At 41.7% G+C, this 26470-nt stretch overlaps 2 protein-coding genes and 1 long non-coding RNA gene across 17 annotated transcripts in view; 2 read left to right on the forward strand and 1 right to left on the reverse strand.

Moving 5' to 3' along the window:
* Positions 1 to 10745, forward strand: LOC138915956 (uncharacterized). The gene is made up of 3 exons (XR_011422507.1): positions 1 to 224; positions 1611 to 1724; positions 10663 to 10745. It is a non-coding gene; the product is annotated as an uncharacterized lncRNA (long non-coding RNA).
* LOC100065231 (zinc finger protein 84) lies at positions 3107 to 13525 on the reverse strand. Of its 4 annotated transcripts, none has more exons than XM_070224899.1 (6): positions 13426 to 13525; positions 11323 to 11354; positions 10510 to 10690; positions 6326 to 6452; positions 5940 to 6032; positions 3107 to 5357 (listed from the first exon to the last, which is right to left on the reverse strand). In XM_070224899.1, exons 3-6 carry the CDS (start codon positions 10522 to 10524, stop codon positions 3709 to 3711), a joined length of 1884 nt encoding a protein of 627 aa, XP_070081000.1. In that variant the 5' UTR covers positions 10525 to 10690; positions 11323 to 11354; positions 13426 to 13525; the 3' UTR covers positions 3107 to 3708. The 4 variants fall into 4 exon arrangements, with proteins under 4 accessions (XP_070081000.1, XP_005596531.2, XP_070081001.1 ...); XM_005596474.4 differs by having other exon boundaries at positions 13036 to 13455; XM_070224900.1 differs by lacking the exon at positions 13426 to 13525 and adding an exon at positions 12473 to 13180.
* Positions 13349 to 26470, forward strand: part of LOC100065203 (zinc finger protein 613) — an 18015-nt gene continuing 4893 nt past the window's right edge. Inside the window, exons 1-5 of one of the 12 annotated variants that reach the window (XM_023651466.2) lie at positions 13349 to 13711; positions 16688 to 16798; positions 21069 to 21279; positions 23143 to 23269; positions 23553 to 23645. In XM_023651466.2, coding sequence (XP_023507234.1) covers positions 21265 to 21279; positions 23143 to 23269; positions 23553 to 23645 — 235 coding nt within the window. In that variant the 5' untranslated portion in view covers positions 13349 to 13711; positions 16688 to 16798; positions 21069 to 21264. Of the gene's footprint in view, positions 13712 to 15960; positions 16289 to 16687; positions 16799 to 21068; positions 21280 to 23126; positions 23270 to 23552; positions 23646 to 26470 lie in introns of those variants that run through there. The other 11 variants (XM_070224867.1, XM_023651464.2, XM_023651465.2 and 8 more) reach the window with 11 other exon arrangements.

The raw sequence follows: 26470 nt of genomic DNA on the forward strand, positions 1-26470 counted from the left end.
ATGGCTTCTATTTAGAAGTCACAATCTCTTTCCCTCTCATTTCATTGACCAAAGCAAATCATATGATGAGATGTAACTTCAAATGGATAGAGAAATACAATCCTTCCAAGTACCCAGAAGGAGAAAGATCTGGAATACTTATGAACACCCCTAATGACTATCACAGCACTTTACAAAGACTGAACTATTCCAAGTGTGGAAATGGAAATGGCAGCAGGAATGAGGTACAATTGTGCGTATGGCTGCAGGTTATAGAATGTTTATTAGCATTTAAATCAGAGGGTCTGGCAGGTGTTGGAAACACATCTGTAGTTACTGACAAAACCAGGGACATCATGGTTAAATTGCTGGATTAAAGGACAAGTCACTGATTTTAACACAATATTTTGTAACATCTTCTGAACCCACATATGTTGGGGTAGCCTCACACTGGTGAGCCAACCTGGATATCTGGCTCAAGGGATAAAGGGTTACTCAGCAAAGTCAAATGTGTACCTTTGCCTTCTGTCTTCTACCAGTGTTTTTACAGCTCTCTAGAGGACTTTGGGTTCCTTGTTTTTATTTTTCATTATAAAAACTCGAGTCATATAAAAAATGGAATTCTTAATTCCTGTGTCCCCACCACCTAGCATCAATATCATGCCTTCCATCCATCAAGATTATTTTTGCAATTGGGGGATTTTGAGATAAACCACTAATCTTTGGGTTTATGTAATCTGATGCTGAGTGTAGGACAAGTCTTGACGGCAAAATGCCAAAAGCACCTGAATCCACTCGATGATAATAAAGGGCCGCAAGGAGACCACCACCAGATAAGTCCTCTGCAGATACATCTTCAAGATGCCAGTTCTCCTGAAAACCCACTGCCACTTTCAGGCCTGTTGCCTGTTATGATAGGATGGGGAGGTAAACTTGGAGGGGCCTGTACCATGTAATGAGAAGAAATGATGAGAAACGTTTAAAGATTTATTCTTTTTGACATGGCCTTGAGATGTTTTCCCACCAGCTCCCACTCTGCTGATAACCAGCACAAGCTGAAAAAAAGATTAAGATTCTGTAACTCAAAATAGTCTTTCTCACTGTTCTATTTTCCTTGCACCCCAGACAGGCTGTAAGGAGAGAACTGATGGGGTCAGCAATACGATCATTAGCTACCAGTCTCACATCATAGTGAAACAGGATTCAGTTATAAATGACAGAATGCCAATCAGTTTGCCAAGCAAGAGGGAGTTTATTTAATTCCCAATCGCACAGGATCAAGATTAGGTTTAGAATTAAAATGCAACCTGGAGAAAGTAGGCTTTACTAACTCTTGGTTGTTATCCTATAGCAGTTACTTCCTTGAAAATAAGGTTTAAGAGTGAGTGTGAGAGATTGAGAGAATGAGCAAGAATGAGAAAAGATGAGTCAGGTATTTACCACCTTTCCAGTGGAAAGGTTCTTCCTACTGAGACCCACTTCAGTATTTTGAACATGTCAAGAAGCTGGGAAGTGCTTATCTCACCATGGGTACAGTGACTTTCTTCTTGGAAAGTGGTTGGGGTGGGAGCTCGTGAGGGACAAGGTGTGCAAAGACTCCCGATTCACTAAAATGATTTTGCTGCTTACAGGCAAGAATCTTCGTCTTCAACAGAACAGTGCCCTAGTCAACTTTCTGGGCTTCACACTCAAGACAATGGAGAGGTCCCAGTCACTCCTGAACAAATCCTTTGGAAATGCACACAGTAGGACAGTAGTATTTGTTTTGCTAACCAATATGTCACACTGTACTTGAGATTTCATTATCACCCGTCACATTCTGAAGATTCTCAAATCTTCCCCATGAGCAACACTGTCAGTTCCTGGGTTTGGAATAGAAAGTCTGTCAGTGCCCCTGGGATTAATGTTAGCCCTTCTTATTTATGTTTTTTTTCCCTTCATGCTATTTTGTATTGCCTAAGATGCATACAGCAGCATGTCTACATTGCTTATTGAAAATACGGAGACGGATGACTCACATGTTTTTACAAAGGCTAGTTTTGGCTATGTAACCAGCGAGTATAAAAGACCTCTCAGCAAACTTGTGCCTCGGTTCCCCTTGAAACTGAGAACTTCATATATATTTTGGTGGCTTGTGATTTGGAGATGAATAGTGTTCTATGTGACTGAAGAAGGTCCCTGGACTCTGCCTGCGTGTTGCAGAACATTTTGATGTTTACCTGTGTTTTATTTTCTTGTTTTTTGCCTCTCATGCTATATTGTAGCTTTTGACTTTCTTAGAGTCTATGTAAGTGTAACTTGCTGAGTCTTGGGACTCCAGTCAACCACCTTAAACTGGTGACTGCTGTAGTTGCAGTTCCCCCATCTTAATGGAAAGCGTTGTGCTCAAAAAGGAAATACAGTTTTGTAAAACTGAAATCAAGCTCATTGTATCTTAGGGCTTAATCCTCACTTAAGAAAAGAATTTATGAGACTTTCCAGCTACATGGTAGACAGGGATTAATAAAAATATCTCTAAAGTTTGGCATAAGCTCTTTCAAAAGGAAGCACATCTTGTGCAGTATGAGAGAAACAGAAGCCTATTTTATTTGACCATAGGAACAAGCCACATTGCCCAATCAAGCAATACCAGGACTAAAGCTAATATTGAATTTCCATCTTCTGATATCAGGGACTATCAAACTGTTTAGAAGTCAAAGGGGTATAATACCCGTGAAGAGTTACCATCTTCAAACCCTAAATATCTGGCTGGTTTAGAAGAAACAAAATTCTGTATAAAGATGATGGCTTCTACTGTATTTCATCCAATCTAAGGTACCTTTGGTTGTACGATGCACCACTATTTTAGGTACGACGTTCTCCATGTAAATACATCAGGCCCTCAACTTTATGCGGCATTTTAACAGCATTGTTAATATGCGGGGAAAAATTTCCTCTTAGAATCGATGAAAAAAAGGAAGGCTCAAAATCTTCCAGGCCCATTTACTAATACCAGCAAATAGTGGAGTAACGGTGGTGGTGGGGGGTGCTATTCAGTATTTTATTAAGATTTCCTACTAAAATAATGAATCACGTCGTTCAACTACAACTTACGTAGCATTGTAATGATAGAAACACTCAATGCAGATATTCTAAGGAAAAGGTTTATGGACATTTAAGCACATGGACCAGGGAGTCACAATTGTTATATTAACACATGCAATTCCCAAATATGAACAATCTTTATAATAAAAATAGGTACAAAACACATCTCTTCACATCGTTCTGATATAATTTTTTCTGTTTTCTGACAAGCGTATTTATTTACATATTTAATACTTTCTATAATGCTTATTATGTCACAATTGCAGAAAATGATTTCCCTCATAAAATGATGCCCATGAAAGCATGATTCCCCAGTTCTTTAAAGCACGGAATTATTTCCTCAGTGGCAATTCTCTGATACTGATGTAGCTGAATATCATGCCAACAACATCCCCACAATCACTACATACAGAGATGTTCCTTCCTATTTATTTCCTCTGGGCTACATTTGATTGATACTTATTGGGAATGGTACTTCCTCCTGCCTGGCATTCTAGCCAGTACCATTCTCTAACAAGTAATGAGCTGTGAGTTTCAAAAGAAAGTGTGTCCACATCTGCTGCATTCTCAAGGTTTCGCTCCTATGTAAACTCTGGTGTAATGAGCTATTTACTCTCAATAACAACTTTTGGATATTTCCTCCATTCATGATTTCTCTCCTCTATGAGTTTTCTGATGTAAAATGAGGCTGAATTTGTGGGAGAAAGTTTTCCAACACTGACCGCATCCATAAGGTTTCTCACCTGTGTGAGTTCTTTGATGTATAATAAGATGTGACTTCTGGGCAAAAGATTTCTGACATTCGCTGCATTCATGGGGTTTCTCTCCTGTGTGTGTTTTCTGATGTAAAATGAGGCTAAATTTGATAGGAAAAGTTTTCCCACATTCACTGCATCCATAGGGTTTCTCTCCTGTATGGATTCTCTGATGAATAATGAGGCTAAACTTGTGAGAGAAAGTTTTCCCACATTCGAGGCATTCATAAGGTTTCTCTCCCGAGTGAATTCTCTGATGAATAAGGAGATATGATTTCCGGCTGAAGGCTTTGTGGCATTCACTGCATTCATAAGGTTTCTCTCCGGTGTGAGACCTCTGATGAATAGTGAGGTGTGACTTTTGGGTGAAAGCTTTCTGACAGTGACTGCATTCATAGGGTTTCTCACCTGTATGTGTTCTTTGGTGTAGGATGAGACTAAACTTGATGGAGAACATTTTTCCACATTCACCGCATGCATAGGGTTTCTCTCCTGTATGAGTTCTCCAGTGAGTATTGAGGAGTGACTTTACACTAAAGCCTTTCCCACATTCACTGCAATTATAAGGTTTCTCTCCTGTGTGAGTTCTCTGATGTCTGATGAGCTCAGATCTCTGGATAAAGGCTTTCCCACATTCATTGCATCCGTAGGGTTTTTCTCCTGTATGAGTTTTTTGGTGTAAAATGAGGCTAAACTTAAGGGGGAAGGTTTTCCCACATTCATCACAACCATAGGGTTTCTCTCCTGTGTGAGATCTCTGATGAATAATGAGCTGTGACTTGTTGCTGAAGCTTTTCTGACATTCGCCACATCTGTAGGGTTTCTCTCCCATATGAGTTCTTTGATGTAAAGTGAGTTGTGACTTATCGCTGAAGCCTTTCTGACATACGTGACATGCAAACCATTTCTCTCCTGTGTGAGTTCTCTGATGCTTATTAAGGCATGACTTATCAGTAAAGGCTTTCCCACATTTATTACATACATAAGGTTTCTCTCCTGTATGGGTTCTCTGGTGTAAAATTAGATGGGACTTCCGGCTAAAGGCTTTCTGACATCTACTGCAACCGCAGGGCTTCTCTCCTGTGTGTGTTCTCTGATGCTGAATGTGGTCCGACTTCTGGGAAAAGGCTTTCCTGCAGAAACTGCAGTTATAGTGTTTCTCTCCTGTCTGAGTTTTCCAATGTTTAACAAGCTGTGACTTACGGTGGAAAGCCTTTACACATTCATTATATTCACTGTATTTTTCTCTGGTATAAACTTTCTCATGCTTAGTATAAAGACATAAATTGTCACATCCATTAAATTCAACATCATTTCTTTCATAGCTTTTATTCTGAATAATGTACTCTAGATTAAGTTTCAAATGTTTCCCAAGTATGTCAAAGGTAGGAGATCTTTGTGCTAAAGGCACATCTAGGTTTAAGCTTGGAGAAGATGTTTTTCCAAATGCATTATTTTTGTGGTGACTCTCCAGAGTTTCAAGGTTGCCTTGGCTTTTTTGGTGCCAGTCTGTCTGATTATCAGCTTTCCAGGTGTTGTCTAGAAAGGAGACCAATGAATCCAAAATGACCATGTAACAGAAGGAGTAGAATCTCATAGCAAAGGCCAAGGAGAGAAGAGGAAATAAGACTGTGGGTATACAACGAAAGTCTGAGACATTTGTAAGTAGAAGAAGGAAAAAAAAATGGGCTACGAGAAGTATGGGAGACATACAAAATGAGGAGAAGAGAGAATTTATGAATGCCTGAGTATATAAGCAAAGAGAGCTATAACCATCGTCCAGGGAGATGGAAAGAAGAAGACAGGTAAACTGAGGATGCAGGGAGAAAGATTAACTAAAAGAGCAAGTTCCAAGAACTAGGGAGGGATTTGACCAGAATACATAAAAGAAGGAAATGTATTCTTTCAAAAAGCAAGCAAAAGAGCACTAATAAATAGAGAGATCAAAAAGTGGAATCAATATTAACGGATGTGGGAGCTCACGCAAGCTGTTCTGAGTCACATTCAGAGCTTAAAAACTTCAAGAAGATTACTCCAAACGACCTTTCAGAGGTGCCTCCCTATTTCTGATCGACTGAGATTTTCCCTCCATTTATCCCACAGGGCTGGTCTTTCACTCACCTGGATGAGTCTGACTCTGGATTTCCTCCTCTATTCTCCATGGTGTTCCTTGCTCCAGCTGGTAGACTGCATCTGCTTTGGTAACTTGATACCCTATCCAAGGAAAATTATAGAGGACCCATAGACCCAAAAACTTGGGCTACAAGGCCTCTGAGAAATGGGGAAGATTACACTTAAGGGGCTGAACACTGCATCTTGGCCAAGTAAAGGGCTTTTACTTTGGAAGAGAGAGAAAAACACTCTGTCAGAGGCCAGAGACATACTAAAATCCATGATGTATGGAACACAAGTCTAAAAAGTATGGCTCTTGTAAGGTTCCACTCTTTCATCACCGAGAAAGGAAAGGCAATCGACTGCCTATGTTATCCAGGAAAAGCTCTGCTTACCCACTGATACTAGGTTGCTATAATTTTCCAACATCACATCTTGATACAAGTTCTTCTGAATGGGGTCCAGGAGCTGCCACTCCTCCCAGGTGAAAACCACAGCTACATCCTTGAACGACAGTGAGCCCTGTAATAGAACATTCCTATTCATTCTAAAGGGATTATCACTGGTTAATATTATGAAGATAGATAAGAATTTCTTATGATAATTTTTCACATGGTAAGTATGTGACTGCTTTCCATATAACTAGTTTTGCATTATACTTTGTAGGAAAAACCAATTTTTTATTTAAAATATCCTCTCTCTGTTCTTCCAATCGTTCACTGACTCACATGTTCATTCATTCACAAAAGAGAAATAGAATAGAGCGTGCTTAAATCCTTTAATCTAGAAACCATTTACAACCCACGTGTATGCAACTATATGTCAGGCACTGTATTAGGCACTCCTTTATAACTAAGACTCACTCCTACCTTGAAGGAGCATACTAGCTTGCCAAGAGAGAAATGTAAGTGCATGAGAGTACAATATATTTATATGGTGCAAGTAAGAAATATAAACCACGGGCCATGGTTAAGTTCGCATGCTCCACTTTGGCAGCTCAGGGTTCACCGGTTCGGATCCCAGGCGCGGACCTATGCATTGCTTTTCAAGCCATGCTCTGACAGGCATCCCACATATAAAATAGAGGACGGTTGGCACAGATGTTAGCTCAGGGCCAATCTTCCTCAGCAAAAAGAGAAGGATTGGTGGTGGATGTTAGCTCAACGTTAATCTTCCTCCAAAGAAAAGAAAAAGAAAGATATATAAACCATGCAGGCACCAACGGGGAGGAGAAAAATCACGAGGGTTAAACTTCACAAGGGTGAATCTGGAACCAATTCTCACGAAATCAACTGCATGCTTTACAATGAGCTGCAGAGAGGAGAGGTGGCATGGCACTCCAGAAGGAAGTAACCCAAACGACAGCACAGTGAAACCAGGAGCCTTCAGAACACTGCAAATACATTTCTTCCTAAGTTGTTGTGAGATTAAATGACTGAATTTGGAGCAAACAGAGCACACTGTAGGAACTCCAAAAAATTTTCACTTACTCCTATTTGTTATTTATATGCTGATATGGAGAGAATTCCAAGGTATGCGATTAAGAGCACATAATAAGTTACAGAAAAGTACATAAACTGCAACCTCAATTATGACAATGTGGGTATTTAGGTTCTGTGCAATAAAGGGTTAATCCAGAAGCTGTGGGTTGCCCATGCCCTGTACATTCCAAAGAAAGACCTGTTGCCAAGAGGACTAGCCCTTGACTTGCTGCTGGGAGAGAACCTCTGAACCCCTGGAATATCCAGCCTGATAAATGTGTTTTCATATTCCGGAGGCCCTGGGCTATGCTGTATCAGTTCAACTTCTGAGGGGCTGGAGACTGAGTGGCTAAGGTCAGTCCTGTATGCTGAATGCCTATGTTGACAGACTCCCAATAAAACCCCTGGACACTCAGGCTCAGGAGAGCTGCTCTGGTTGGCAACATTTTGCACCTGTTGTCACACATCATTGCTGGGAGAAGGAAGTGCTGTTCATGCTACTCCACTGGGCCAGGACAACTGGAAGCTGATGTCTGGTGTCTCCTGGACTCTATGTATCCTTGCCTTCGCTGATTTTAATCTGTATCTTTTCACTGTAATAATCCATAACTGTGAGCATAACAGCTTTTTTGAGGCCTGTGAGTTGAGTCTTACAGAATGATTGAAACTCACAATGGGCCCGGGACCCCCAACTCAAATTCATACAAATTCACATATGTAAATGCTGACAAGGGAAGTCAGAAGATAACACATAAAAGGTTTTAGGTTATTTACCTTGAGGGTGGTGAAAAAGGATGATGGGGGACTTTCAGGTTTTGCTTTATAAACTTTTGTACTATTTGAAATTGTGACATTGAGAATATTTTAAGCTTCACTAATGCAATCGGAAATTTTTTAAATAGAAGAAATAGTAAGTATTGACTATGAACTGAGAGTTGATGATGCATTTTGGGATGTGAAGAGATTATGAAGGGAATATTCTAAGACTTCACTAGTAAATGTAACTTGGAAATGTTTGCTAGTCAATATAAAGTGGAATTTCTCACCCTCAGCACGACAGACATTTTGGGCTGGATAATTCTTGTGGTGGAGGCCTGTGACATACACTGTAGGATGTTTAGCAGCATTCCTGGCCTTTGTTCAATAGATCCCATTAGCATCCCTCCCCAGTTGTGACAATCAAAAATGTCTCCAGAAATTGTCAAATATCCCCTGGGGGACAAAATCATCCCCAATTGAAAACCACTGATTTAAATAAAAAAAGGAATTTTGAGTGCTGTTTCTGGAAGACCCTTTGATGGGCTGTTTGAAGACGTCACCACAGAATCCATCCATTCTTCTTGATAATCTAGGTTTTATCCCTGGATAAAGTCAGACAACCAGGAAGCTGTGATTTGGGCTGTACTGTTTTGAAACCCTGAAGCACTGAGTGTGGCTTTGGTATGACACCACTGGTTTATGTGAGAACTGCTGAGAAATAACCAAAGGAAACTTACCACTTTATCAGTGGTTTGCTATTGAGGGCACTGAGCACTACATAATCTAAATAATAATGACACATCACAGAAATTTCTTCCTACTTAAGTGACATGAATGATTTACTTTTCTAGAGGAGCTTTCTCCTTAAGGAAAGGTAAATCACTGATTTTTTATTATGGCCATGTGGTAGATTATATTTCCCAAAGACAGCAACAATAGCATCTCACATTCCAAAACACCTGAAAACCTTCTGCCACTCCGCCATGAAGAGGTGCAGCCTATTCCCCTCCCTGTGAATCTAGCTGGTCTTAGTGACTTGCTCATAAGCAACAAAATGCTGTAAAAGTGGCAGTGCACAACTTCTGAGGCTAAGGCAGAAGAGGCCGTGCACCTTCAGTGTGGTTCTCTCAGAATCCAGCCTCGTGCTGTGAGAAGCCCATGCTACACAGAAGGCCATGCCTAAGTACTCCGGTCAACAGCCTCAGTTTAGCCTAGATTTTGAGTCATGTCATCCTGAATAGCAGACACGGGAATGAGGAAGCCTCCAGAAGATTCCAGTCCCCAACCTTTTGTGTCTTCCCAGCTGACATTCCAGACATCATGGTGTGGAGGCAAGCCAGCAGTAAAGGATTAACACAGCGAGTCTGGGTTGTCCACATCTCGCACGTGACAAATAAAGGTTGGGCTCTGTCTGTGGGAAGCAACCTCTAAGCCCTTGAAATATCTCTGTTTACTGGGAGCCTTGGGCCGCACCAGATAGTCTACGCTATCAGTGTGATTTATGGTGGGGGCCTTGGGCCACACTGTAGCAGCCTGGCTTCTGACAGGGCTGGAGACTAAGACCAGCCATTCATGTAGTCAGCTATGCCTGTGTGACTGACCATAAATAAAAACCCTGGACACTAAGGCTTGAGTGAGCTTCCCCTGACTGGCAATACTCAATGTGTGTTGTTACACCTCATTGTTTGGAAAATTAAACACTGTCCACATGACTCTACCGAGAGAGAACAACTGGAAGCTTTCGCCTGGTATTTCCTAGACCTGGCCTTAAGCACCTTTCTCTGCTGCTGATTTTAATCTGAATTATTTTGCTGTAATAAACTATAATCAAGAGTATAACAGTTTGCTGCGTACTGTGAGTTCTTTCTAGCAAATCGTTGATCTTGGAACCCAAGAACATTCAAGCCATCACCGTGGGGTCCTGACTTACTTCCTGACCCACTGAATCCATGAGGATGATGAAAATAAATGTACACCACTAGGTTTTGGGGTGGCTTGTTATGCAGCAATAGCTAAGTGGAACAAGGAATACTAGAGACAAGTTTGCAGCTCAATTTTATTAACTATTTAGAACCTCATGGGCTATAATCTATGTTCTAACTTTAAACAATTATATAAACATAAGATTTTCATAGTCTCATTGCAACGTGGCTGTGAAGTTGATCTTTTGCCTCAGTATTTTTCCTGAATTGTGACATCTATCCTTTCATGCTGTATCTAGTATAGAGTAGTCTTCATAAATATTAGATAAATATATTCTTTCAATATGTGTATTATTAAACCTCCTCAAATCCACTGGAAAGACAAATGGAAAATAAATATATAAAGAAACAACTCACTTGGGACTTGAACATTTTCTGGAGCCCTTAGACACAGCCAGCAACTCTAATATCTGCTCTGTTGTTGATTCTGGGCTCTTCTCTGAAGCTCTAACTGGTCTCTGGTCAAGCATGTAGTGTTGATCTTGGTACCTTCACTTCTTTCCCTCATAGGAACTACATAATCCCGGGAAGCCAGGACCTGGCGATTACAGAAATTCACTGCTATAATAAACTGCAACTATGAGTAAAACAGGTTTTTCAGAGTTGTGTGAGTCCTTATTTGTAGGTATGTACGTATTTTAGATACACACACATTTATGAATATCTAAAATTTAACTGTATTTTCTTCAGCTGGTAGGTTAATAGGGTAGTCTAAAGAAAAAAAAGTAATACATATTACCCAATGGTTTACTTTATAAGAAACATATAATTATTTTATAATAAAGAAACACAAATGAAGCTATCTTCATTAAATTATGTAATTGTACCAAAACTGTACTCAAAACTAAACCGACATTTAGAGAAAGACTGTTATAAAGACATAGGGTGAAAACAAAGTCAAATGAGAAAATTTTAAAAGCCTAAAAAGTCCAGAGAAACAGGTACAAACACCAGAATAATACTTGCTAAACTGTCTTGGGTACCTATTATGTGCTAGGTACTTTAATTGTCTGAGTAGTTGGTAGTGATTTTTTTTTAAATGAATGGGAAAAGAATCTCAGAGAGGTTGAGAAACTTGCCCAAGTTCACACCGTAAGTGGCAGAATATAGATAGAAACCTACGTCAGCCCAAATCCAAATTGTATATTCTTTTCTCTGAGCTAAACTTACCTGCAGGTGTTCTGACCACTTATCTGGAAAACCTGCAAGAATGAATTGAAACACATTAGTAAAATAAGAGTTCAGCGAGGAAATGAAAGAGAAAATATTTTTTTAAATTAGCTGCTTTTATATCTACCAGAAAATAAAAAATAATAAAAGTACAAGGGAAAGAGAAGCTATTTGCAGCAAACATAGATATAGTCTAAGGAATAAACTTAACAAGTAATGTCCAGATCCATATGAGTAGTTCAATACGTCAAGTCTATGCAAATTATTGCAAAGATTTGAAGTAACTTCAGTCAACATTGCAAGAAGATCCACAACATAGAATACCATGCAGCTATCAACAAGACTTTGTACCAAAAGTCAGTAATACTGGAACAATTTTATCACACAAGGCTATGTTTCTTTTAAGAAGCAAATTACAAACTACATATGCAGTGTTATCACAGCCTTGTAATAAAATGAGTCATAGAAAAGTATGGAAAAGGAAATATACCAAAATTTTAACACTGTGTATCTCTGGCTATCAGGATTTTGGATGTAGGAATGTCCTCTCACGTATGTGGAGGACCAAGAAGGGAAGATCCCAGAGAAATATGCAGCAAATTTGGAAGCCAGAGGGCCAGACACCACATCTTTTCATAATAAGCATTTTACTTTAGATTTGTTTAGACCTTGATCATTTCAAAGCATTGTTCATTGTTGTGGAGACAGTGAGAGGAGGGTTTGGGTTAAGTTAGAAAGCAAGTTTTGAAGAAGGCACTAACACAACCTGTGAGAAGTCAATAAGCTTTAAAACCCTCCAAAACGCAGAGACCTCTCAAGCTCCAACTCCCATAAATCTCTTGGGTGTCAATGCCTAATGGCATCATACCCAAAATATGGACCACACAGCTACTTCAGTTCATAGTTGATGAGTTCTGTCAGATTGTCACTGGTCTATCCAGACCCAAACACTCAGACCCCCATGACTCTCAATGACCATTGGAGACCCTCAAACACAAGAAACAAAGCTGCCCCAAGCAGCTGTCAACATGCACAAGGCCACTCCATTTACTGACCACCCCCAATGATGGCCCAGTCACTGACCTCCTCCCCTAAGTCTGTCCCAAACATGGACCTAAGCCAAAAACATCGAAAACACTGAACTACCTACCAAGGATATCTCATCCACTGACGTCCCTTCACGGACACTCCCATTAGTAAGCACTCCCAAGGACGTCCCAATCACTGACCCGGTCAACTGATCTTCTTCCAGGGATGCTCCAGTCGCTGACATCCCCCTCCAAGGCCGCCTTAACAACTGATCTTCCCCCAGAAAACTTTTCAGGCACCGACACATCCTCAAGGGCACCCCAATTCCTGACATCCTTCAAAGACACCCCAATCACCGACCTATCCCCCAAGTGCATCCCAATCACAGAACCACCCCCTAGGTCACGCCAATCACTGCTTTGCCTCCAAGACTGCCCCAGACACTCACCCCCTCCACAGAGGCTAACCCCGAGCCTCTCCAATCTTCCTCCATGCCACTCGAATCCCCGACCATCCCGTTCCCTCAATCACGGAATGCATCCCCCGCCCCACAGCGGCTGGCTCCTCTCAAGGACTCCCCACAGCCCTCCTCTATCACAAACCACAAATCTCCACAAACCCAGCTCAACCTGACTCCGCTCCCAAAACAAGAAAATGAGACCCCTCAAGAGAGTCTTCGCGCACCAGCTGGGTGGGTAGAAAAAGCCACGGTCCACCAATTCCGCTTCAGACTCAAGAAACCCTGCTGTTCCACCTCACTGGTCAAGTTTAACTTCTGTGGCACCCGAGTCTGCGGGCTGCCAACCACCACCCCGGGACGTCCTTCCACGGACAAACATTCGGTTCAGCTTTCAGGTCTTTCAGACAAAGACATTATGAGAGAGTATGGCGGCGCCCTGTTAGCGGATTTACATGGGAGCCGCCATCTTGGAAGACCGTCCGTACAACCACTTTCCTGCCCACGAAAACGTTACTTGTCCGCGTTACGTCAATCACCAGCATCCCCAAGGGCGATGTGCGTGCTCTAGCCCGTCTATGGGGGCCCAGAGGTCCATCCCCTTCAGCAAGGCTCACCAAGCCCAAAAATGTCCGCCTTCCCTCTTTGCCGCTGGTACGTGCGCAGCAGCCCAACGCTACAGTGGGCGCGGCCATCTTGATAAAGGTGCACATATCCGTACAGGAAAGGAAGTCGTCCTTTAGAGGGCTGGGAGGAGGTGGAGAGAACTCTGGGAATGCTTCTGGAGGACAGAATAGGGTTTGGGTAAGCCATGGTGGTACAAGGAAGGCAGCTTGACTCACTGTGGACAAAGAGTAAACAAATTGAGTTGAAGGAAAAGATCTTCTCCAACCAGGATTGCCGGTGGGTGGTAGGTGACGTGTCCTGGTGAAAGGTGAAGAGAAAGGACTCCTGGGAGGCTAGAGCTAAGAGAGAGGCCGGGGCTATGCTTTTAACCAAGGTGAGGGGTGGTGAAATGGGGAAGAACAGAAGCCCAGAAATAGTTGGTAGAAATTTTTGTGCAGGCTGTATCTCAACTCAAATGTTTTCACATATAATTTCTAGTGAAGAAGTGATTAGAACTGGAATTGTCGAGTCAAAGAGAATGAAAATTTTTAATTGGGTAGATAATTCTACATGGTTGTCCGAAAATGTTCTATTAATGAATGCTTTACTGGCTGCTACCCTTCCTTTCTCAAGAACTCCAACTTGAAACTAATAGCTGTTGACTGAAATAGAGTCCAGGTAGATATTAGTGGGGTTTATTCAGTAATCAAAGTGAGGAGTTTGAACCTGGGCAAACATATGTTGTTGCATACATCTGTATTCCGTTGTATGATATACCACAGTTTGCTTACCCGTTCATATATTGATGGACACCTGGATTGCTTTTTGTTTGGGGCTATTACGAATAAAGGTGCTATGAATATTCTTGTGTAGGTCTTTGTGAGGACATATCATTTCAGTCTTCTTGAGTAAATATCTAGGAGTGGAATTCCTGCCTCATAGGATTCTCAGTTTCATTTTGCAATTCTCTTAAGTTTAGGAGTTAGTTTTGTAAAGCTTTTTACCCTTTCAAAGCTTTGCATATTGTAAGTAACTTGGATATACTGATAATGGATTTTTCATTTGGGGACATTTTCTATAGGTTTATCATGAAGGAAGCTTGAAAACAACTCTCCTACAAACACACTCCTCCACGCCCAAGCATTTCCTTTCCCCCATTCTTCCATTATAGTTATTTGTTAATTTTGGTTGGATCAGATTTAGTGTTTACGTTATGATGACTCTGTAAATACTATTTATAGCTCAGCCATGTAGTATATGTAATCTAAACTGGGACCCCTCTCCCTGGTCTGTCAGGCGAATCTAGCAAGCAAGCTGCATGGGCTTAAAGTGAGTACATAAATCCATGCTGTATTGTGAAGCAGCCATGCAGGCCATCCTAAGCCTGTTAGATATGACCTTGAAACCCCACATCCCATGATAAAGACATCAGCTGGAGACATCCACAACAGGAAAACATAAAGGGTACCTCGATTTCACGTTTCCCAGCTGCATTTCTTAGAGATTGCGGGAAAAACTAACCACCCTGGTCCTTGCCTCCTTCCACACATAGATAACAATAATTCCCCAAGCCCTGTTTGATGCATAACTGAAAAGCTCATTTATGGTGTCTTTGAAGTACGTGAATATTAGATGTGTAAGCCCTTTTCTGCACATACACTGCTTTGTTAAAAAAAAGTATACAAACTACAGTCATATCTGTGGACCTTGGAGCAGTTCCTCAGAATACCCTGTTGGACTGTGTCCTGAGATTCGAATTCCTCACTTTGACTATCAAATAGACTCCTTTAATTAACCTTTCCCAAGACTCTTTATTTCAGTCGACAAATACTATGTTCACTTTTCCTCTCTTGCACAACTTTTTATTCTCCCTAGAGTTGTCTTACTTATTCCTTCCAGAAACTCTGGCCTTCAGTTCTGACAAAGCCCCGCCCTTGATACTGGCTCCACCCCTGGCACTAGGGAAGCCGGGTACTACAGGTGGAAAAACTCCCGCCTCTCATCGGATTCCCTCTCCCCATTGGCTCCGGACTGCTCTCCTCACCTTTAATGGTTGGTAACCATGTCCTGCCCGCAACGTTAAGCTAGCTTTCTGTGAATCACAGTTCTTCACTTCCTTTGATGGCGTTATCAGTATCTCCCTATAGTGAGTGCTTCTCCAGACTCTTTTCCATCCTTATAATAATATTCCTCCTGCCCTCCGCTTTCAGCCAGAAGCGTTCCTGAGGAATTTGCCTTTTGGCCTATACGATTGCTCTTTTTCCTGTGCTAAAAAGACATTTTGTACGGACACTAACTTCTAAGACGGCTGCGCCCCCTGGGTCGTGCCCAAATCTTTCTTTGTGCAACGTGGATTACTTCTCTCCACAGCTCTTGTGGTGGACGCAGCCCACCGCATGTTTGTCTTGTGTAACCTCGAGCCTCTGAAAATCAACGCAGTTTGCGGCGCAGGGTGTAAAGTGCCGAGAAATGGGGTTGTTTCAGTGGCTTTTCATCGTTCCGAGCCTTCCCTGTGTACTCTGGCCGGAAGGGCCGCTTTGCCTTCTGTACGTCAAATATTGAAAGATGGCCGCTCCCTGGGTCCGCGGCTACCTGGGCGCGGACATATTACCTCCCAGGGTAAAGCCGGAAATCCAAGTGTCCGTGCTCCGTACAAACGTCTCAGATCCTCGTCGGCCGCCGTAGGCGGGCGCGGAGGGTGGGCGAGGCTCGCCGCAGAATAAAGATTCACGGAAGGGCAGCTTCTAGGAGGTCGCGTTTGGGGTCACGAGGAAATCGGGGGTGTGTGTGGCTGTCTCGGTGGAGGAGGATGAGAGGGTCGAGGTGTCTGTGGGTGTCTGAATGGAGTGGAGTCCGTGGGCGGAGAAGAAGCAGGTGGGAGTCGGTGACTGGGGTGTCTGGTTGGGGTGCTTTTGGCGTCAGTCCTGAAGGATTCTGGTGGTCAGTGATTAAAGGCCTGTGGAGATCAACGATTTTAAGTCCGGGGTCAGAGTTTGGTCTCTGTAGTGCTCGGTGATCGAGGACTGGGGTGGGGAGTAGTTTTGTCAGTAAAAGCTGTGTGTGGTCCGGATTCGGGATTTAAGGTGCGGCTCAGTGACTGAGGAGCAGGGGCTCATGGTCAGTGCATCCGGGTGTCTGGTCCAGGTTTCCGGATTATACCAAGGGGGTGTGACTGCTGCTTGTGGGGGTCCAGCTGTGTCAGTCACTGAGAGGGCTGAAGCTGGTTGGTGCTGGTTTGAGGTTCCAACGTTCGTTTCCCCCTCGGTCCTTCAGGTCCTTGACCGCCTAGTTGGCAAATCGCGGTTGGCTTCCCACGTCTCTTCCTCTCGGCCCTGTAAATATGAAAGCTTCGTTGGAGATCGAGGATTAAGCACGTCTAAAGTGGTAAGGTTTCTGCTAAAGATGACGGTGTTGTCTTTCCTGCAAGTTGACTGTGTGTATGCGTACACACACACTCGTGTACATATTTGAGCATCATTCTAACGCAAGTAAAATAACATCTCTTACCCCTGTTCTGTTCCCCAGTGTAACGTTTGTTAAAGTTTTTCATGTATTTTCCTTTTAGTTTTCATTGTTCTATGCTTGATTTTCATAATTGCATTAAACTGCTGAAATATTGGTAAAATTCGCCTCGTCGTTTAATTTCATATCATAAAAATTGGTATAATAAAATTTTTTCTTTAAAAATTTTTTTAAAAAATTTCAGTAAAAGGCAAACCCATGCCGTTATGACTGAAATCACTCAATGTGTGCATTCATTTAGATACAATTTAAATGCTCAAAGATTCAGTTATCACTACTGGGAACAGGTTATGATTCTGCATTTACCCAAGGGTGTGGTTCCTTCTTTCTCATCTCCACCTTGATTTTTAATTTTTTTGCCATTATGAATGGTGTCTTTTTATTTTTGACCTTTTTGTTCTCTTCTTTCAGTTTACCATTACATAGAAGAGCAATTACTTAAAAATATTTTTGTTTCTGCTCATCTCATTGAACTCTTATTATTATGAGCTTCCCAGTTCCCATGATTTTATTCTGAAAATTTTCAACGTATAGCAAAATTTGAAGAATTTTACATTTGAATACTTGTATGTCTATCACCTAGATTTTATTGTCATGATTTTATTGTTTCCTTACCACATTACCTATCCATACTTCGCTCCTCGACTCGTCATTAATCCATCTTTTTACATTTTTGTGTATTTCAGCGTAAGTTGCAAACGTTTATACATTTCCCCTAAATACTTCAGTAAGTGTGTAATTAGAGGTCTACTCATAGCCTTTTTTTTCCCTAATAATAGCTTTATTATTCGTTTTTGGTACAATTCATCTGTTTAAAGTGTACAATTCTGTGGTTTTTAGTATATTCACAGTTATGTGCAACCGTCACCGGAGTCAATTTTAGAAGATTTTCGTCACTTTGAAAAGAAACCCTCTAGTTACCACCCCTTATCCTTCCATTCTCCCCACCTCCAAGCAACCACATACCTCCTTTCTGTCTCTGTGGATTTGCCTGTTCTGCACGTTTCGTATAACATGTGGTCTTTTGTGACCGGCTTCTTGTTTTGGAGGTTTCTCCTGTGGTAGCATGTATGCGTACTTCATTCCCTTTTTATTCCTGAATAATTTTCCCTTATGTGGCGATAACACATTGTGTTTTCCTTTCATCAGCTGATGGATCTTTGGCTTGCTTCCACGTTTGGGCTGATATAAATAATGCTGCCACAAACATTTGTGTGCAAGCTTTTGTGTGGACATGTTTTTACTTCTCTTGGATATAAACCTAGAGTGGAACTGCCGTGTCGTATGGTAAATATGTTTAACTGTTTGAGGATGTGCCAGACTGTTTTCCAAAGTGGCTGCACCATTTTACCTTCCCACCAGCAGTGTGTGAGGGTTCCACTTCCTCCAAATGGTCACCAAGACTTGTTATTTTCATGTTTTTATTATGCCATCCTAGTGGGTACGAAGTGATATCTCAGTTGTGGTTTTGATTTGTATTTCTCTGAAGACCAATGATGTTGAGCATCTTTTCATGTGCTTATGCTGTACATAACTTTGAGGTACGTGTCTTTTCACTAAATATATATTGTTAGCATTTTTAATAGCTGCATAGTATTTCACTGGTTGTGTCTACTTTTACTCACTCAATTAATTCTCTATTAATAGAGGTAAATAATACTTTCATATCAACTTTTCATGTGTGTGCCATTGTTTGCTTTGCAAAAATTCCTACAAGTGGATTTTTGGATTCTAATAATAACTCCTGAAAGTATTCAATACAAAGTGTTAAACTATTTCCCAAAAATATTCCGTCATGTAACGCTGCTATAAGTGTGTGTTTTGGAATGCTATCAATTTTTAGATATAAATTCTGTAATCAGCCATCTAAAAAGTTATTTTTGATAGATGTCCACTCAAATCACTGAAAGTCTTGACTTTTGCTTAATCATATTGGGGGAACTTCTTATGATTGCTTCCTGTTCTCTAATATTGATTAATCTTACTTTATTCTTTGTCAAATTAACTGGATAGCATTTCCAGAATAGTTATAGATAATGGTGGCAATCCTGCTCATCCAAGCCGTGCTCTTGGCTTTAGACAAAGTACTTATTGTTTCACTGGATATTTGCAGGATGTGTTTGATTTTTTTTTTTCAATTAAGGTGAAATTCACCAAATGTAAAATTAACCATTTTAAAGTCTGCTTTTAGTAAATTCACAGTGGTGTGCAACCACCACTTCTCTCTAGTTCCAGAACATTATTATCACCCCAAAAGGAGATCCTGTTCCCATTAAGCAGTCGCTCTGCATTTCCCCCTTCCCCAGACCTTGGCAACTGCCAATCTGCTTTCCGTCTCTATGGATTTACCTATTCTGGATATTGCATATACACGGAATCGTACAATATGTGACCTTTGCGTCTGGCTTGTTTCACTCACTCAGTACACTGTTTCCATGGTGTGTGTTATGTCCTGGGGTACTTCTTCACTGCTTAGCTAGGCCATTTACAACCCTGCCTTAGCCTTCATTTCTTGCTTGCACTGAGCATAGAGATCAGCCAGAGGGAAAGCTTAGGGTCTTCTCATGTCTTTTCTGAACAGGTTTCTTGCCCTGTGAATGTACGTGGCTTTATAAATTCCCCACTATACACTGGTGCTTTTGAATGGCCTAATTTCCCAAAGAAACTCTCTTCCTAGCTTTTCCTCCCAACCTTTCAGCTATGCCTCCGCTGTAATCTTTTGCTCCAGGCAGCTGCAGGTTGTCTGTCTGCCTTGCGGTGTTTTTGAGAAATGCCCGCTGCTTATCCTCCCTGAGTGAGTTCCAAATTAGGAAAAACAGGGATGGGCACGTTGCATCCGTCCTTCAGGTAGGCCCCAGACAGGTTAGAACAGACAAACACGATTCTTTTCGAATAAGGTCTGCTCTGCTCCTTCCAGGACCAAGATCCAGGGTCCCGCTCTGGCAATGCCGGCTGCCGTCTCCAAGACCGTCACCAAACTGGGGAGGGAGTGAAGGAAGGGCAATAAAAATGGCACAGAGCTTTCCTACCATTTTTAAGTTGCCTTTTTCTTGATTCAGCGTTCTCTCTGTTGCTGTGAACCTCTGACTGTTTGTCAGGGTTCTGACAGTTTTTACTTGATACTTTGATGTTTCAGTGGAGGGATGAGCCCTTGGAACTTCCTACTCTGCCATTTTCACTCAGTGAGATTTTCCTCCGTGATGTACGTGATTTTTTTTGTTATTGGCACTTTTTTGAAGAAATAAGTTGATGGAAATGCAACTAAGTTATATCCTGTAGTCCATGCCCCTCTTCCTTGCCCAAAACTAACTGCTTTCTTGAACTTATTTTATATAATGCATGGTTTTATACTTTGACTAAATGTGTATATATCCACAAATCGTAGTTTTTCCTTTGTTTTTTTAAAGATGGGCACCTGAGCTAACATCTGTTGCCAATCTTCTTTTTTTCCCCTCTCTTCTTCTTCTCCCCAAACCCCCCAGTACATAGCTGTATTTTCTAGTTGTAGGTCCTTCTGATCGTGCTGTGAGGGACACCGTCTCAGCATGGCTTGATGAGCAGTGCCCTGTCCGCGCCCAGGGTCCAAACTGGTGAAACTCTGGGCCGCCCACGCAGAGTGTGCGAACTTAACCACTCGGCCACGGGGCCGGCCCCCATAGTTTTGTTCTATATGTTTAAATTTTTTTCTATTGGTTTTCCTTTGTTTCTTTCACATAATGATTAGTGAAGATAGTCTGTTAGGTAATGCTTTGCTTCGTAAATTTGACACTGAGGTGTGTCTACACATTAGGTGTATACAGACTTCTGAATAGGTACATGAGCACACCTGGTTCTAAAGGAATAGATGTCCAGATCCTCACCTTTTGTATGTTTTCTTTCCACAAACCACTCTGTATGAGAATTCCCTTGCTGCGGGGGCATCGTATCGTGCTTGTTCTCCTTTCCCGTCTCCCCTCTCACAGTCACCCCACTTCCACTTCACGCAAGGAAGACATGCTACCCACACAGTCAGAATGTTTCGTTTTATTCCTCCAGAGTGTAATAGTCTCTGGGGCTCCAAATAAAGGGACAGTGGCAATGATGACATCTGGGCGCAGAGGAAATTTATACTCAAAGTGAATTTACTTTTCAGCCCAAAGGTCTTGGCTCCAGGAGCAAGATACATCAAGTGAAGTGAGGAGGAGGTTTCAGGACCTGGCTGTCATCATTTGTGGGGACATCGTTGACCAGAGACTAAGCTTTCTAACCGGAAATTTAGGGCAGTTCAAGAAGAGACTAAAGACACAGCATCCCAGTTACTGGCCATTATTTCCCAATAACAGAAGAAAATGATCAAGGATCAGGTGACTTTTGATTTGCTTTATTCTTTCCTTCATTCTATGATTGATTTCTGGAAGACTTTAAAAGTCAGTTGAGTTAAATGGAAGAGTGTAAGTTGGTAAAGTAGGATTTGTGCAGAAATAAATTTAGACTCTAACTTCGACATCAAGGCAAAGTAGGATCAGGGATATATAGTTCATAGGATCTACACTAAATGACTAATGTTCGAATGTTATGTGTGACAAGAGCATCGTACGGGTTACATTAGCTGTCAGCTTATATCTCATATCTCTGACAGCCATCACAAGCTAAGAATCATGATTACAGGATATGCACTGACCCTGAGGAGAAAGCAGACCAGTTCCTCAGAGGGTGTCACATATATTCCATGGCACTTATGTCTCAGGGCTTTTTTTTTTAATGGTTCTTCGTAGAGGTAATATGGTAGACAGTGTCCTTAATCTCAGCCTTCTCATAAATGCAAAAGCTGGGTTCCTCAGAGACCCCCTTTGAGAACAGACCAAGAGAATTCAGTAGGCACAGTTCTTCACGGGACCATAATAAGGTGACCCGTGGACCTGGCCTTGCAGCAGTCAGGTTAATCTGAGAATAAAACCTAGATGACCTAAGAAAATGAAGAATTATATGACTTTCAAAGGTCCTGTATGAACAGATGGCTGAACTGGTGTTTGAGTTCAGATTTGGCAGTGGGGCATTAAAAGTACTGTTGCCTGATCAAATTCTGGGGATCCCAGAGGGTTTGCTTTAGAACTTCTCCCAATCTAAGATAGTACGCACTCCTTCCCTGTGTTCAGAGCCAGTCCCTCCTGCCTCATCTTTTATTGCCTTTTTAAAATTTAATCATACAAATGTGCCTGGGTACATTTTTAAAACTCCAGTGATTACAAAGCACATAGAGAAAAAAAGTAAGATTCCTCCTTATGCACTTCTTTCCTAGTCCCCTCGTGTGGCTGAAGAAATGGGCAGTAGTTGTGTACGTCCTGTCGCTGCACCTGTGTGTCCATCTGTGTCTGTATAGATATATACAGATGCGTCTATCTCAGCCCTTAGATCTTCGGATAGTGCCTTCATAAACTTTCATGAATTGGGAGATGTTAGACCTCACTCTGTCCTTTATATTTATTATTCTGTCTTTTCTATATCCTGTTATTTTGTCCTTGTGTTGCATTTTGAGTAATTTCAGATTTACCTTCCAGTTCATTATCTCCTCAGTGTATCTAATATGCTGTGTACCTGCCTGGTAGTGTAAATATAAATTATATGTATATATCTGTTTTTTGAAGGATGCTGTTTATTTTCTTGGCCTGCTTAATGTTCTTCAGTAGTCTGGTTCTTTGAATAAGTTTTGGAAAGAAGCTTTTATTCCTCCTGACATATAAAACATACTTATTTAATATATAGTATCTTATAATTGTATCTTTTGGAGTTTCTTCATGGTTGATTCTGATAATGGTTATGAAGATTCATGGTGAATATAGGAATGTGTTTATTCATCCTGATATCTTAGAATAAATTTAATGCCTAGCAAATATTTGCTTGCTTCAAAAATATATATATATGTAGCAAATGCTTCAAATATATATATTGCGAATGTTTCTAGTTTAGCAAGAGGATTTAATGACTACTTATAGAAATTTATGATTTGTTGAATGATGGTCGACTGCACAATTACAGAATATTTTTCTAGACATAGGTTTGAACATGGATAAATTTGGCTTCTTTAACAGTGTAGCTTAAAAAATTCAAAACACCTGAGTATATAGATGCAGCTCTATGGTGAAAATGAGCAGGATAACTTCCTTCACCTTCCTTCCATTTCAATAACTAGAGAAACACTCATGTTAAACAGGACCGTGTAATTACAGGAATTGCTGACCCTGGAGGACGTGGCTGTGGAGTTCACCTGGGAGGAGTGGCAGCTCCTGGCCCCTGCTCAGAGGAACCTGTACCGGGATGTGATGTTGGAGAACTATAGCAACCTGGTGTCCGTGGGTGAGGAGCACTCCCCTGTGTCGCTCAGAGGGTTCCTAGTCAGTGGTGTTTCCATTCTCAGCTTCTGGAAACTTCTGGAGTGTATGAGGTGCTCTGAAGTGGTAGATTTTCAGTTCCCTCTCTGGTTCCAGATTAGAGAGTATAATGTGCCCTTTCCTGAGAGAAAAGCCTTTACTTTGCCAACCTGCAAATTGCACAGTTCCCAAAACATAACACTGTTCTGCGTTGGCAGGCCACAGCCCAATTCAAAGAGCCTGCCTCTTCTGTCATTTCCCATGAACAGGGTGTCAAGCCAGCAAGCCAGATGCACTCTCCAGATTGGAACAAGGAGAACCGTGGACAACAGAAGATGGCATCCACAGACGAACTTGTCCAGGTGAGAGAGAGAGAACCAACAAGGAGGGCAGCCAAGGAAGTCATATTCTAATCATTCAGAGATGTCACAGCTGTGAGGGTGTCTGAGGACATATAAACATAGCCTCCACGAATCTCCCATGGAAGAGCTTTTTCTTTTAGGCGTTTAGAGGAACATACCTCTTTTTGGATTCGATCCCTATTTATTTTGTCTATGTCTTGATTGTTTTCCCCCTGTAGGTTTCTTCTTAGAATTCTCAAATCTTGCCATGCTTCTTCCCCCGTCTTCACTGTATCAACACCTGTTCCTTCTACTTTTCTTTCTATGAAATTCCCCCTTCCATGCCTCTCTCCAAAGAGAGATGTTTGATTTTAGCACTGTCTTCTGGCTGCTGCACCTTCCTGCGCCTTTGGACAATGTTGATTTCCCTTCCTAACATCTACCCGCATCTTTGATTGGGGCTTAGGATTTCAACGTATAAATTTGGGGGGGTGCATAAACATTTGGTCTGTAGTACCTTCTGTTATTTACATCATATATCCTGACTGTGTAGTAAACCTCGGTCCTCCTCCTGTGTGTCTCCTTTACTCTCACCTCACTACCACACTCACAACACTTGTCACACCAGATGCTTTGGGGGTTTTCCCCACAATAAGCAATTCTTTGCAACACCAGCTGAGTGTCCTACAGTTTAACTCAGTTCTGACACTGTCTGCCTGTAGATAGCGTCAGACTCACAGGTTAAGGGTTCAGTACTGCAAGACTGCCGGTGCCTCCACTTCAGACGCCAGTCAAAAGTCCAGGTGGTCACCTGTGCTTCTGACTGACCAGCTCTAGACAGAGGTTCCCATGACCCCCTCCTTGGATTTGATTCATTTGCTGGAGTGGTTCACAGAACGCAGAGAAACATTTTACTTACTTGGTTACTGGGGTATTATAAAAGCATATTATAACTCAGGAACAGCTAGATGGAAGAGATGCATAGGGGGAGGTATGAGGGAAGGGGTTTGGAGCGTCAATGCTCTCTGAGCATGCCGCTCTCCACGAATCTCCACGTGCTCATCAACCCAGAAGCTCTCTGAGCCCTGTACTTTGGGATTTTATGGAGGCTGCACCATATAGGCACAATGGATCATTAACTTCTTTCCAGCCCCTGACCCCTCTCCAGAGAAGGGGGGTTGGCTGAAAAGTCCAGGCTTCTCATCATGGCTTGGTCTTTCTGGTGACTGGCCCCATCCAGGAGTCATCCAGAGTCGCCTCATTAGAACAAAAGACACTCCTGTCACCTAGGAAATTCCAAGGGATTTAGGGGCAGGCAAAGTGTGATTTTTCCTGGACATTTCCCTCCATCCTCAGTTTGTATTACTTAAAGTCTTTGCTGTTCCTGTTGATTTCTTAAAATTTCTCGTTCGCTATTCTCCACCGAAATCACAGCACTAAACCTCACATCTGCTATGCTTTAACTTGCTCTTGTAGTTTATTCTGGTCATTATTTTAGTTATTCTTAAACGATACTGGTGGGCTGGATATATTACCTTGAATCTTTCCTTTTCCTTATGATAGTCTGAGGACATTGAGGCCCAATTAATCATGTTACTAGTCATTCAAGATGGAAATCTCTCTTCTGTCAACGACCTCTGTGATATGGTATCATCTTGCTCATACAGAGTTCGCTTTCCTTTTTGTAAACTCAAAGTCAACTATATTTAGTTGTGTTCCCATTGTGTTCCCTACATGAGAATCTTTCCTTGGTTCATTGCTTTAAATACTTTCTGATTACCTTAAATGTTTTTTGATAGCCTATTACACACTGGCACTGACAGCTGTGAACAACAACAACAAAATTCTTCTTAGAGATTACATGTTAAAAGGAGGAGACACACAATCCATCACAGCAAATATATAAATATGATGTCTTGTGAAAGTGTCAGGAAGATTAATAAAACTGCAAAATGGAATATTGTGTGAGGGGGCCCAGGAGCGGCTCTTAGCAGCTAGGAATGTAGCATAGGCACTGTAATCTTAGGTCCTCTAGGAATGGGAATGCCTCTCTGGTGAGATGCCTTTAAGCAGCTATATGAGGGATATGAGGAGGTGCTTTGGGTGAATTGCATTCCAAAGTAGACAAAATAGCAAGTTCAAAGGCCCGTGGCAGAAATATGTTTGAGGAACCTCAAGGAAGCCTGTGTGAATACAGTGGAGGGAGCAAGAGGGACAGTGGATGGGAGATAAGGTCAGTGTGGTAGGTGGACAGGTCATGTAGGACCTTTCAAGGGCATTTAAAGGACTTGATTTTTTTTTGGAGCAAGATTAGCCCTGAGGTAACATCTACTGCCAATCGTCCTCTTTTTGCTGAGGAAGACGGGCCATGAGCTAACACCCGTGCCCATCTTCCTCTAGTTTTTACATGTGGGACACCTGCCACAGCATGGCTTGACAAGTGGTGCGTAGGTCCACACTTGGGATCCAAACTGGCGAACCCTGGACAGCCAAAGCGGAAGGTGTGAACTTAACTGCTGTGCCACCAGACTGGCTTCTAGGACTTGACTTTTTAAAATAATGAGATGAGAAAACACTAGGTAGTTTTCAGTAGAGGAGTGACATGAAATAATTTATATTTAAAACAATCACTTTGGCTACTTTGTAGAAAGGAGACAGTAATGATCAGAGGTTGAAGCCTGAAATCCAGTTGGGAGCCTCTTGCTGGAGTACAGACAGAATGCTTGTCTTTGACCTGGGTAGAAGGGGTGAGGGTTGGTTAGCTTCTGAATATGTATATAAAGGAGGACAGAAAGAGTTTTCTATTGAAGTAGGTAACAGGTGTGAATGAAAAATACAAATGAAGG

This window comes from Equus caballus, chromosome 10, assembly GCF_041296265.1.
Source record: "Equus caballus isolate H_3958 breed thoroughbred chromosome 10, TB-T2T, whole genome shotgun sequence".
NCBI lineage: Eukaryota > Metazoa > Chordata > Mammalia > Perissodactyla > Equidae > Equus > Equus caballus.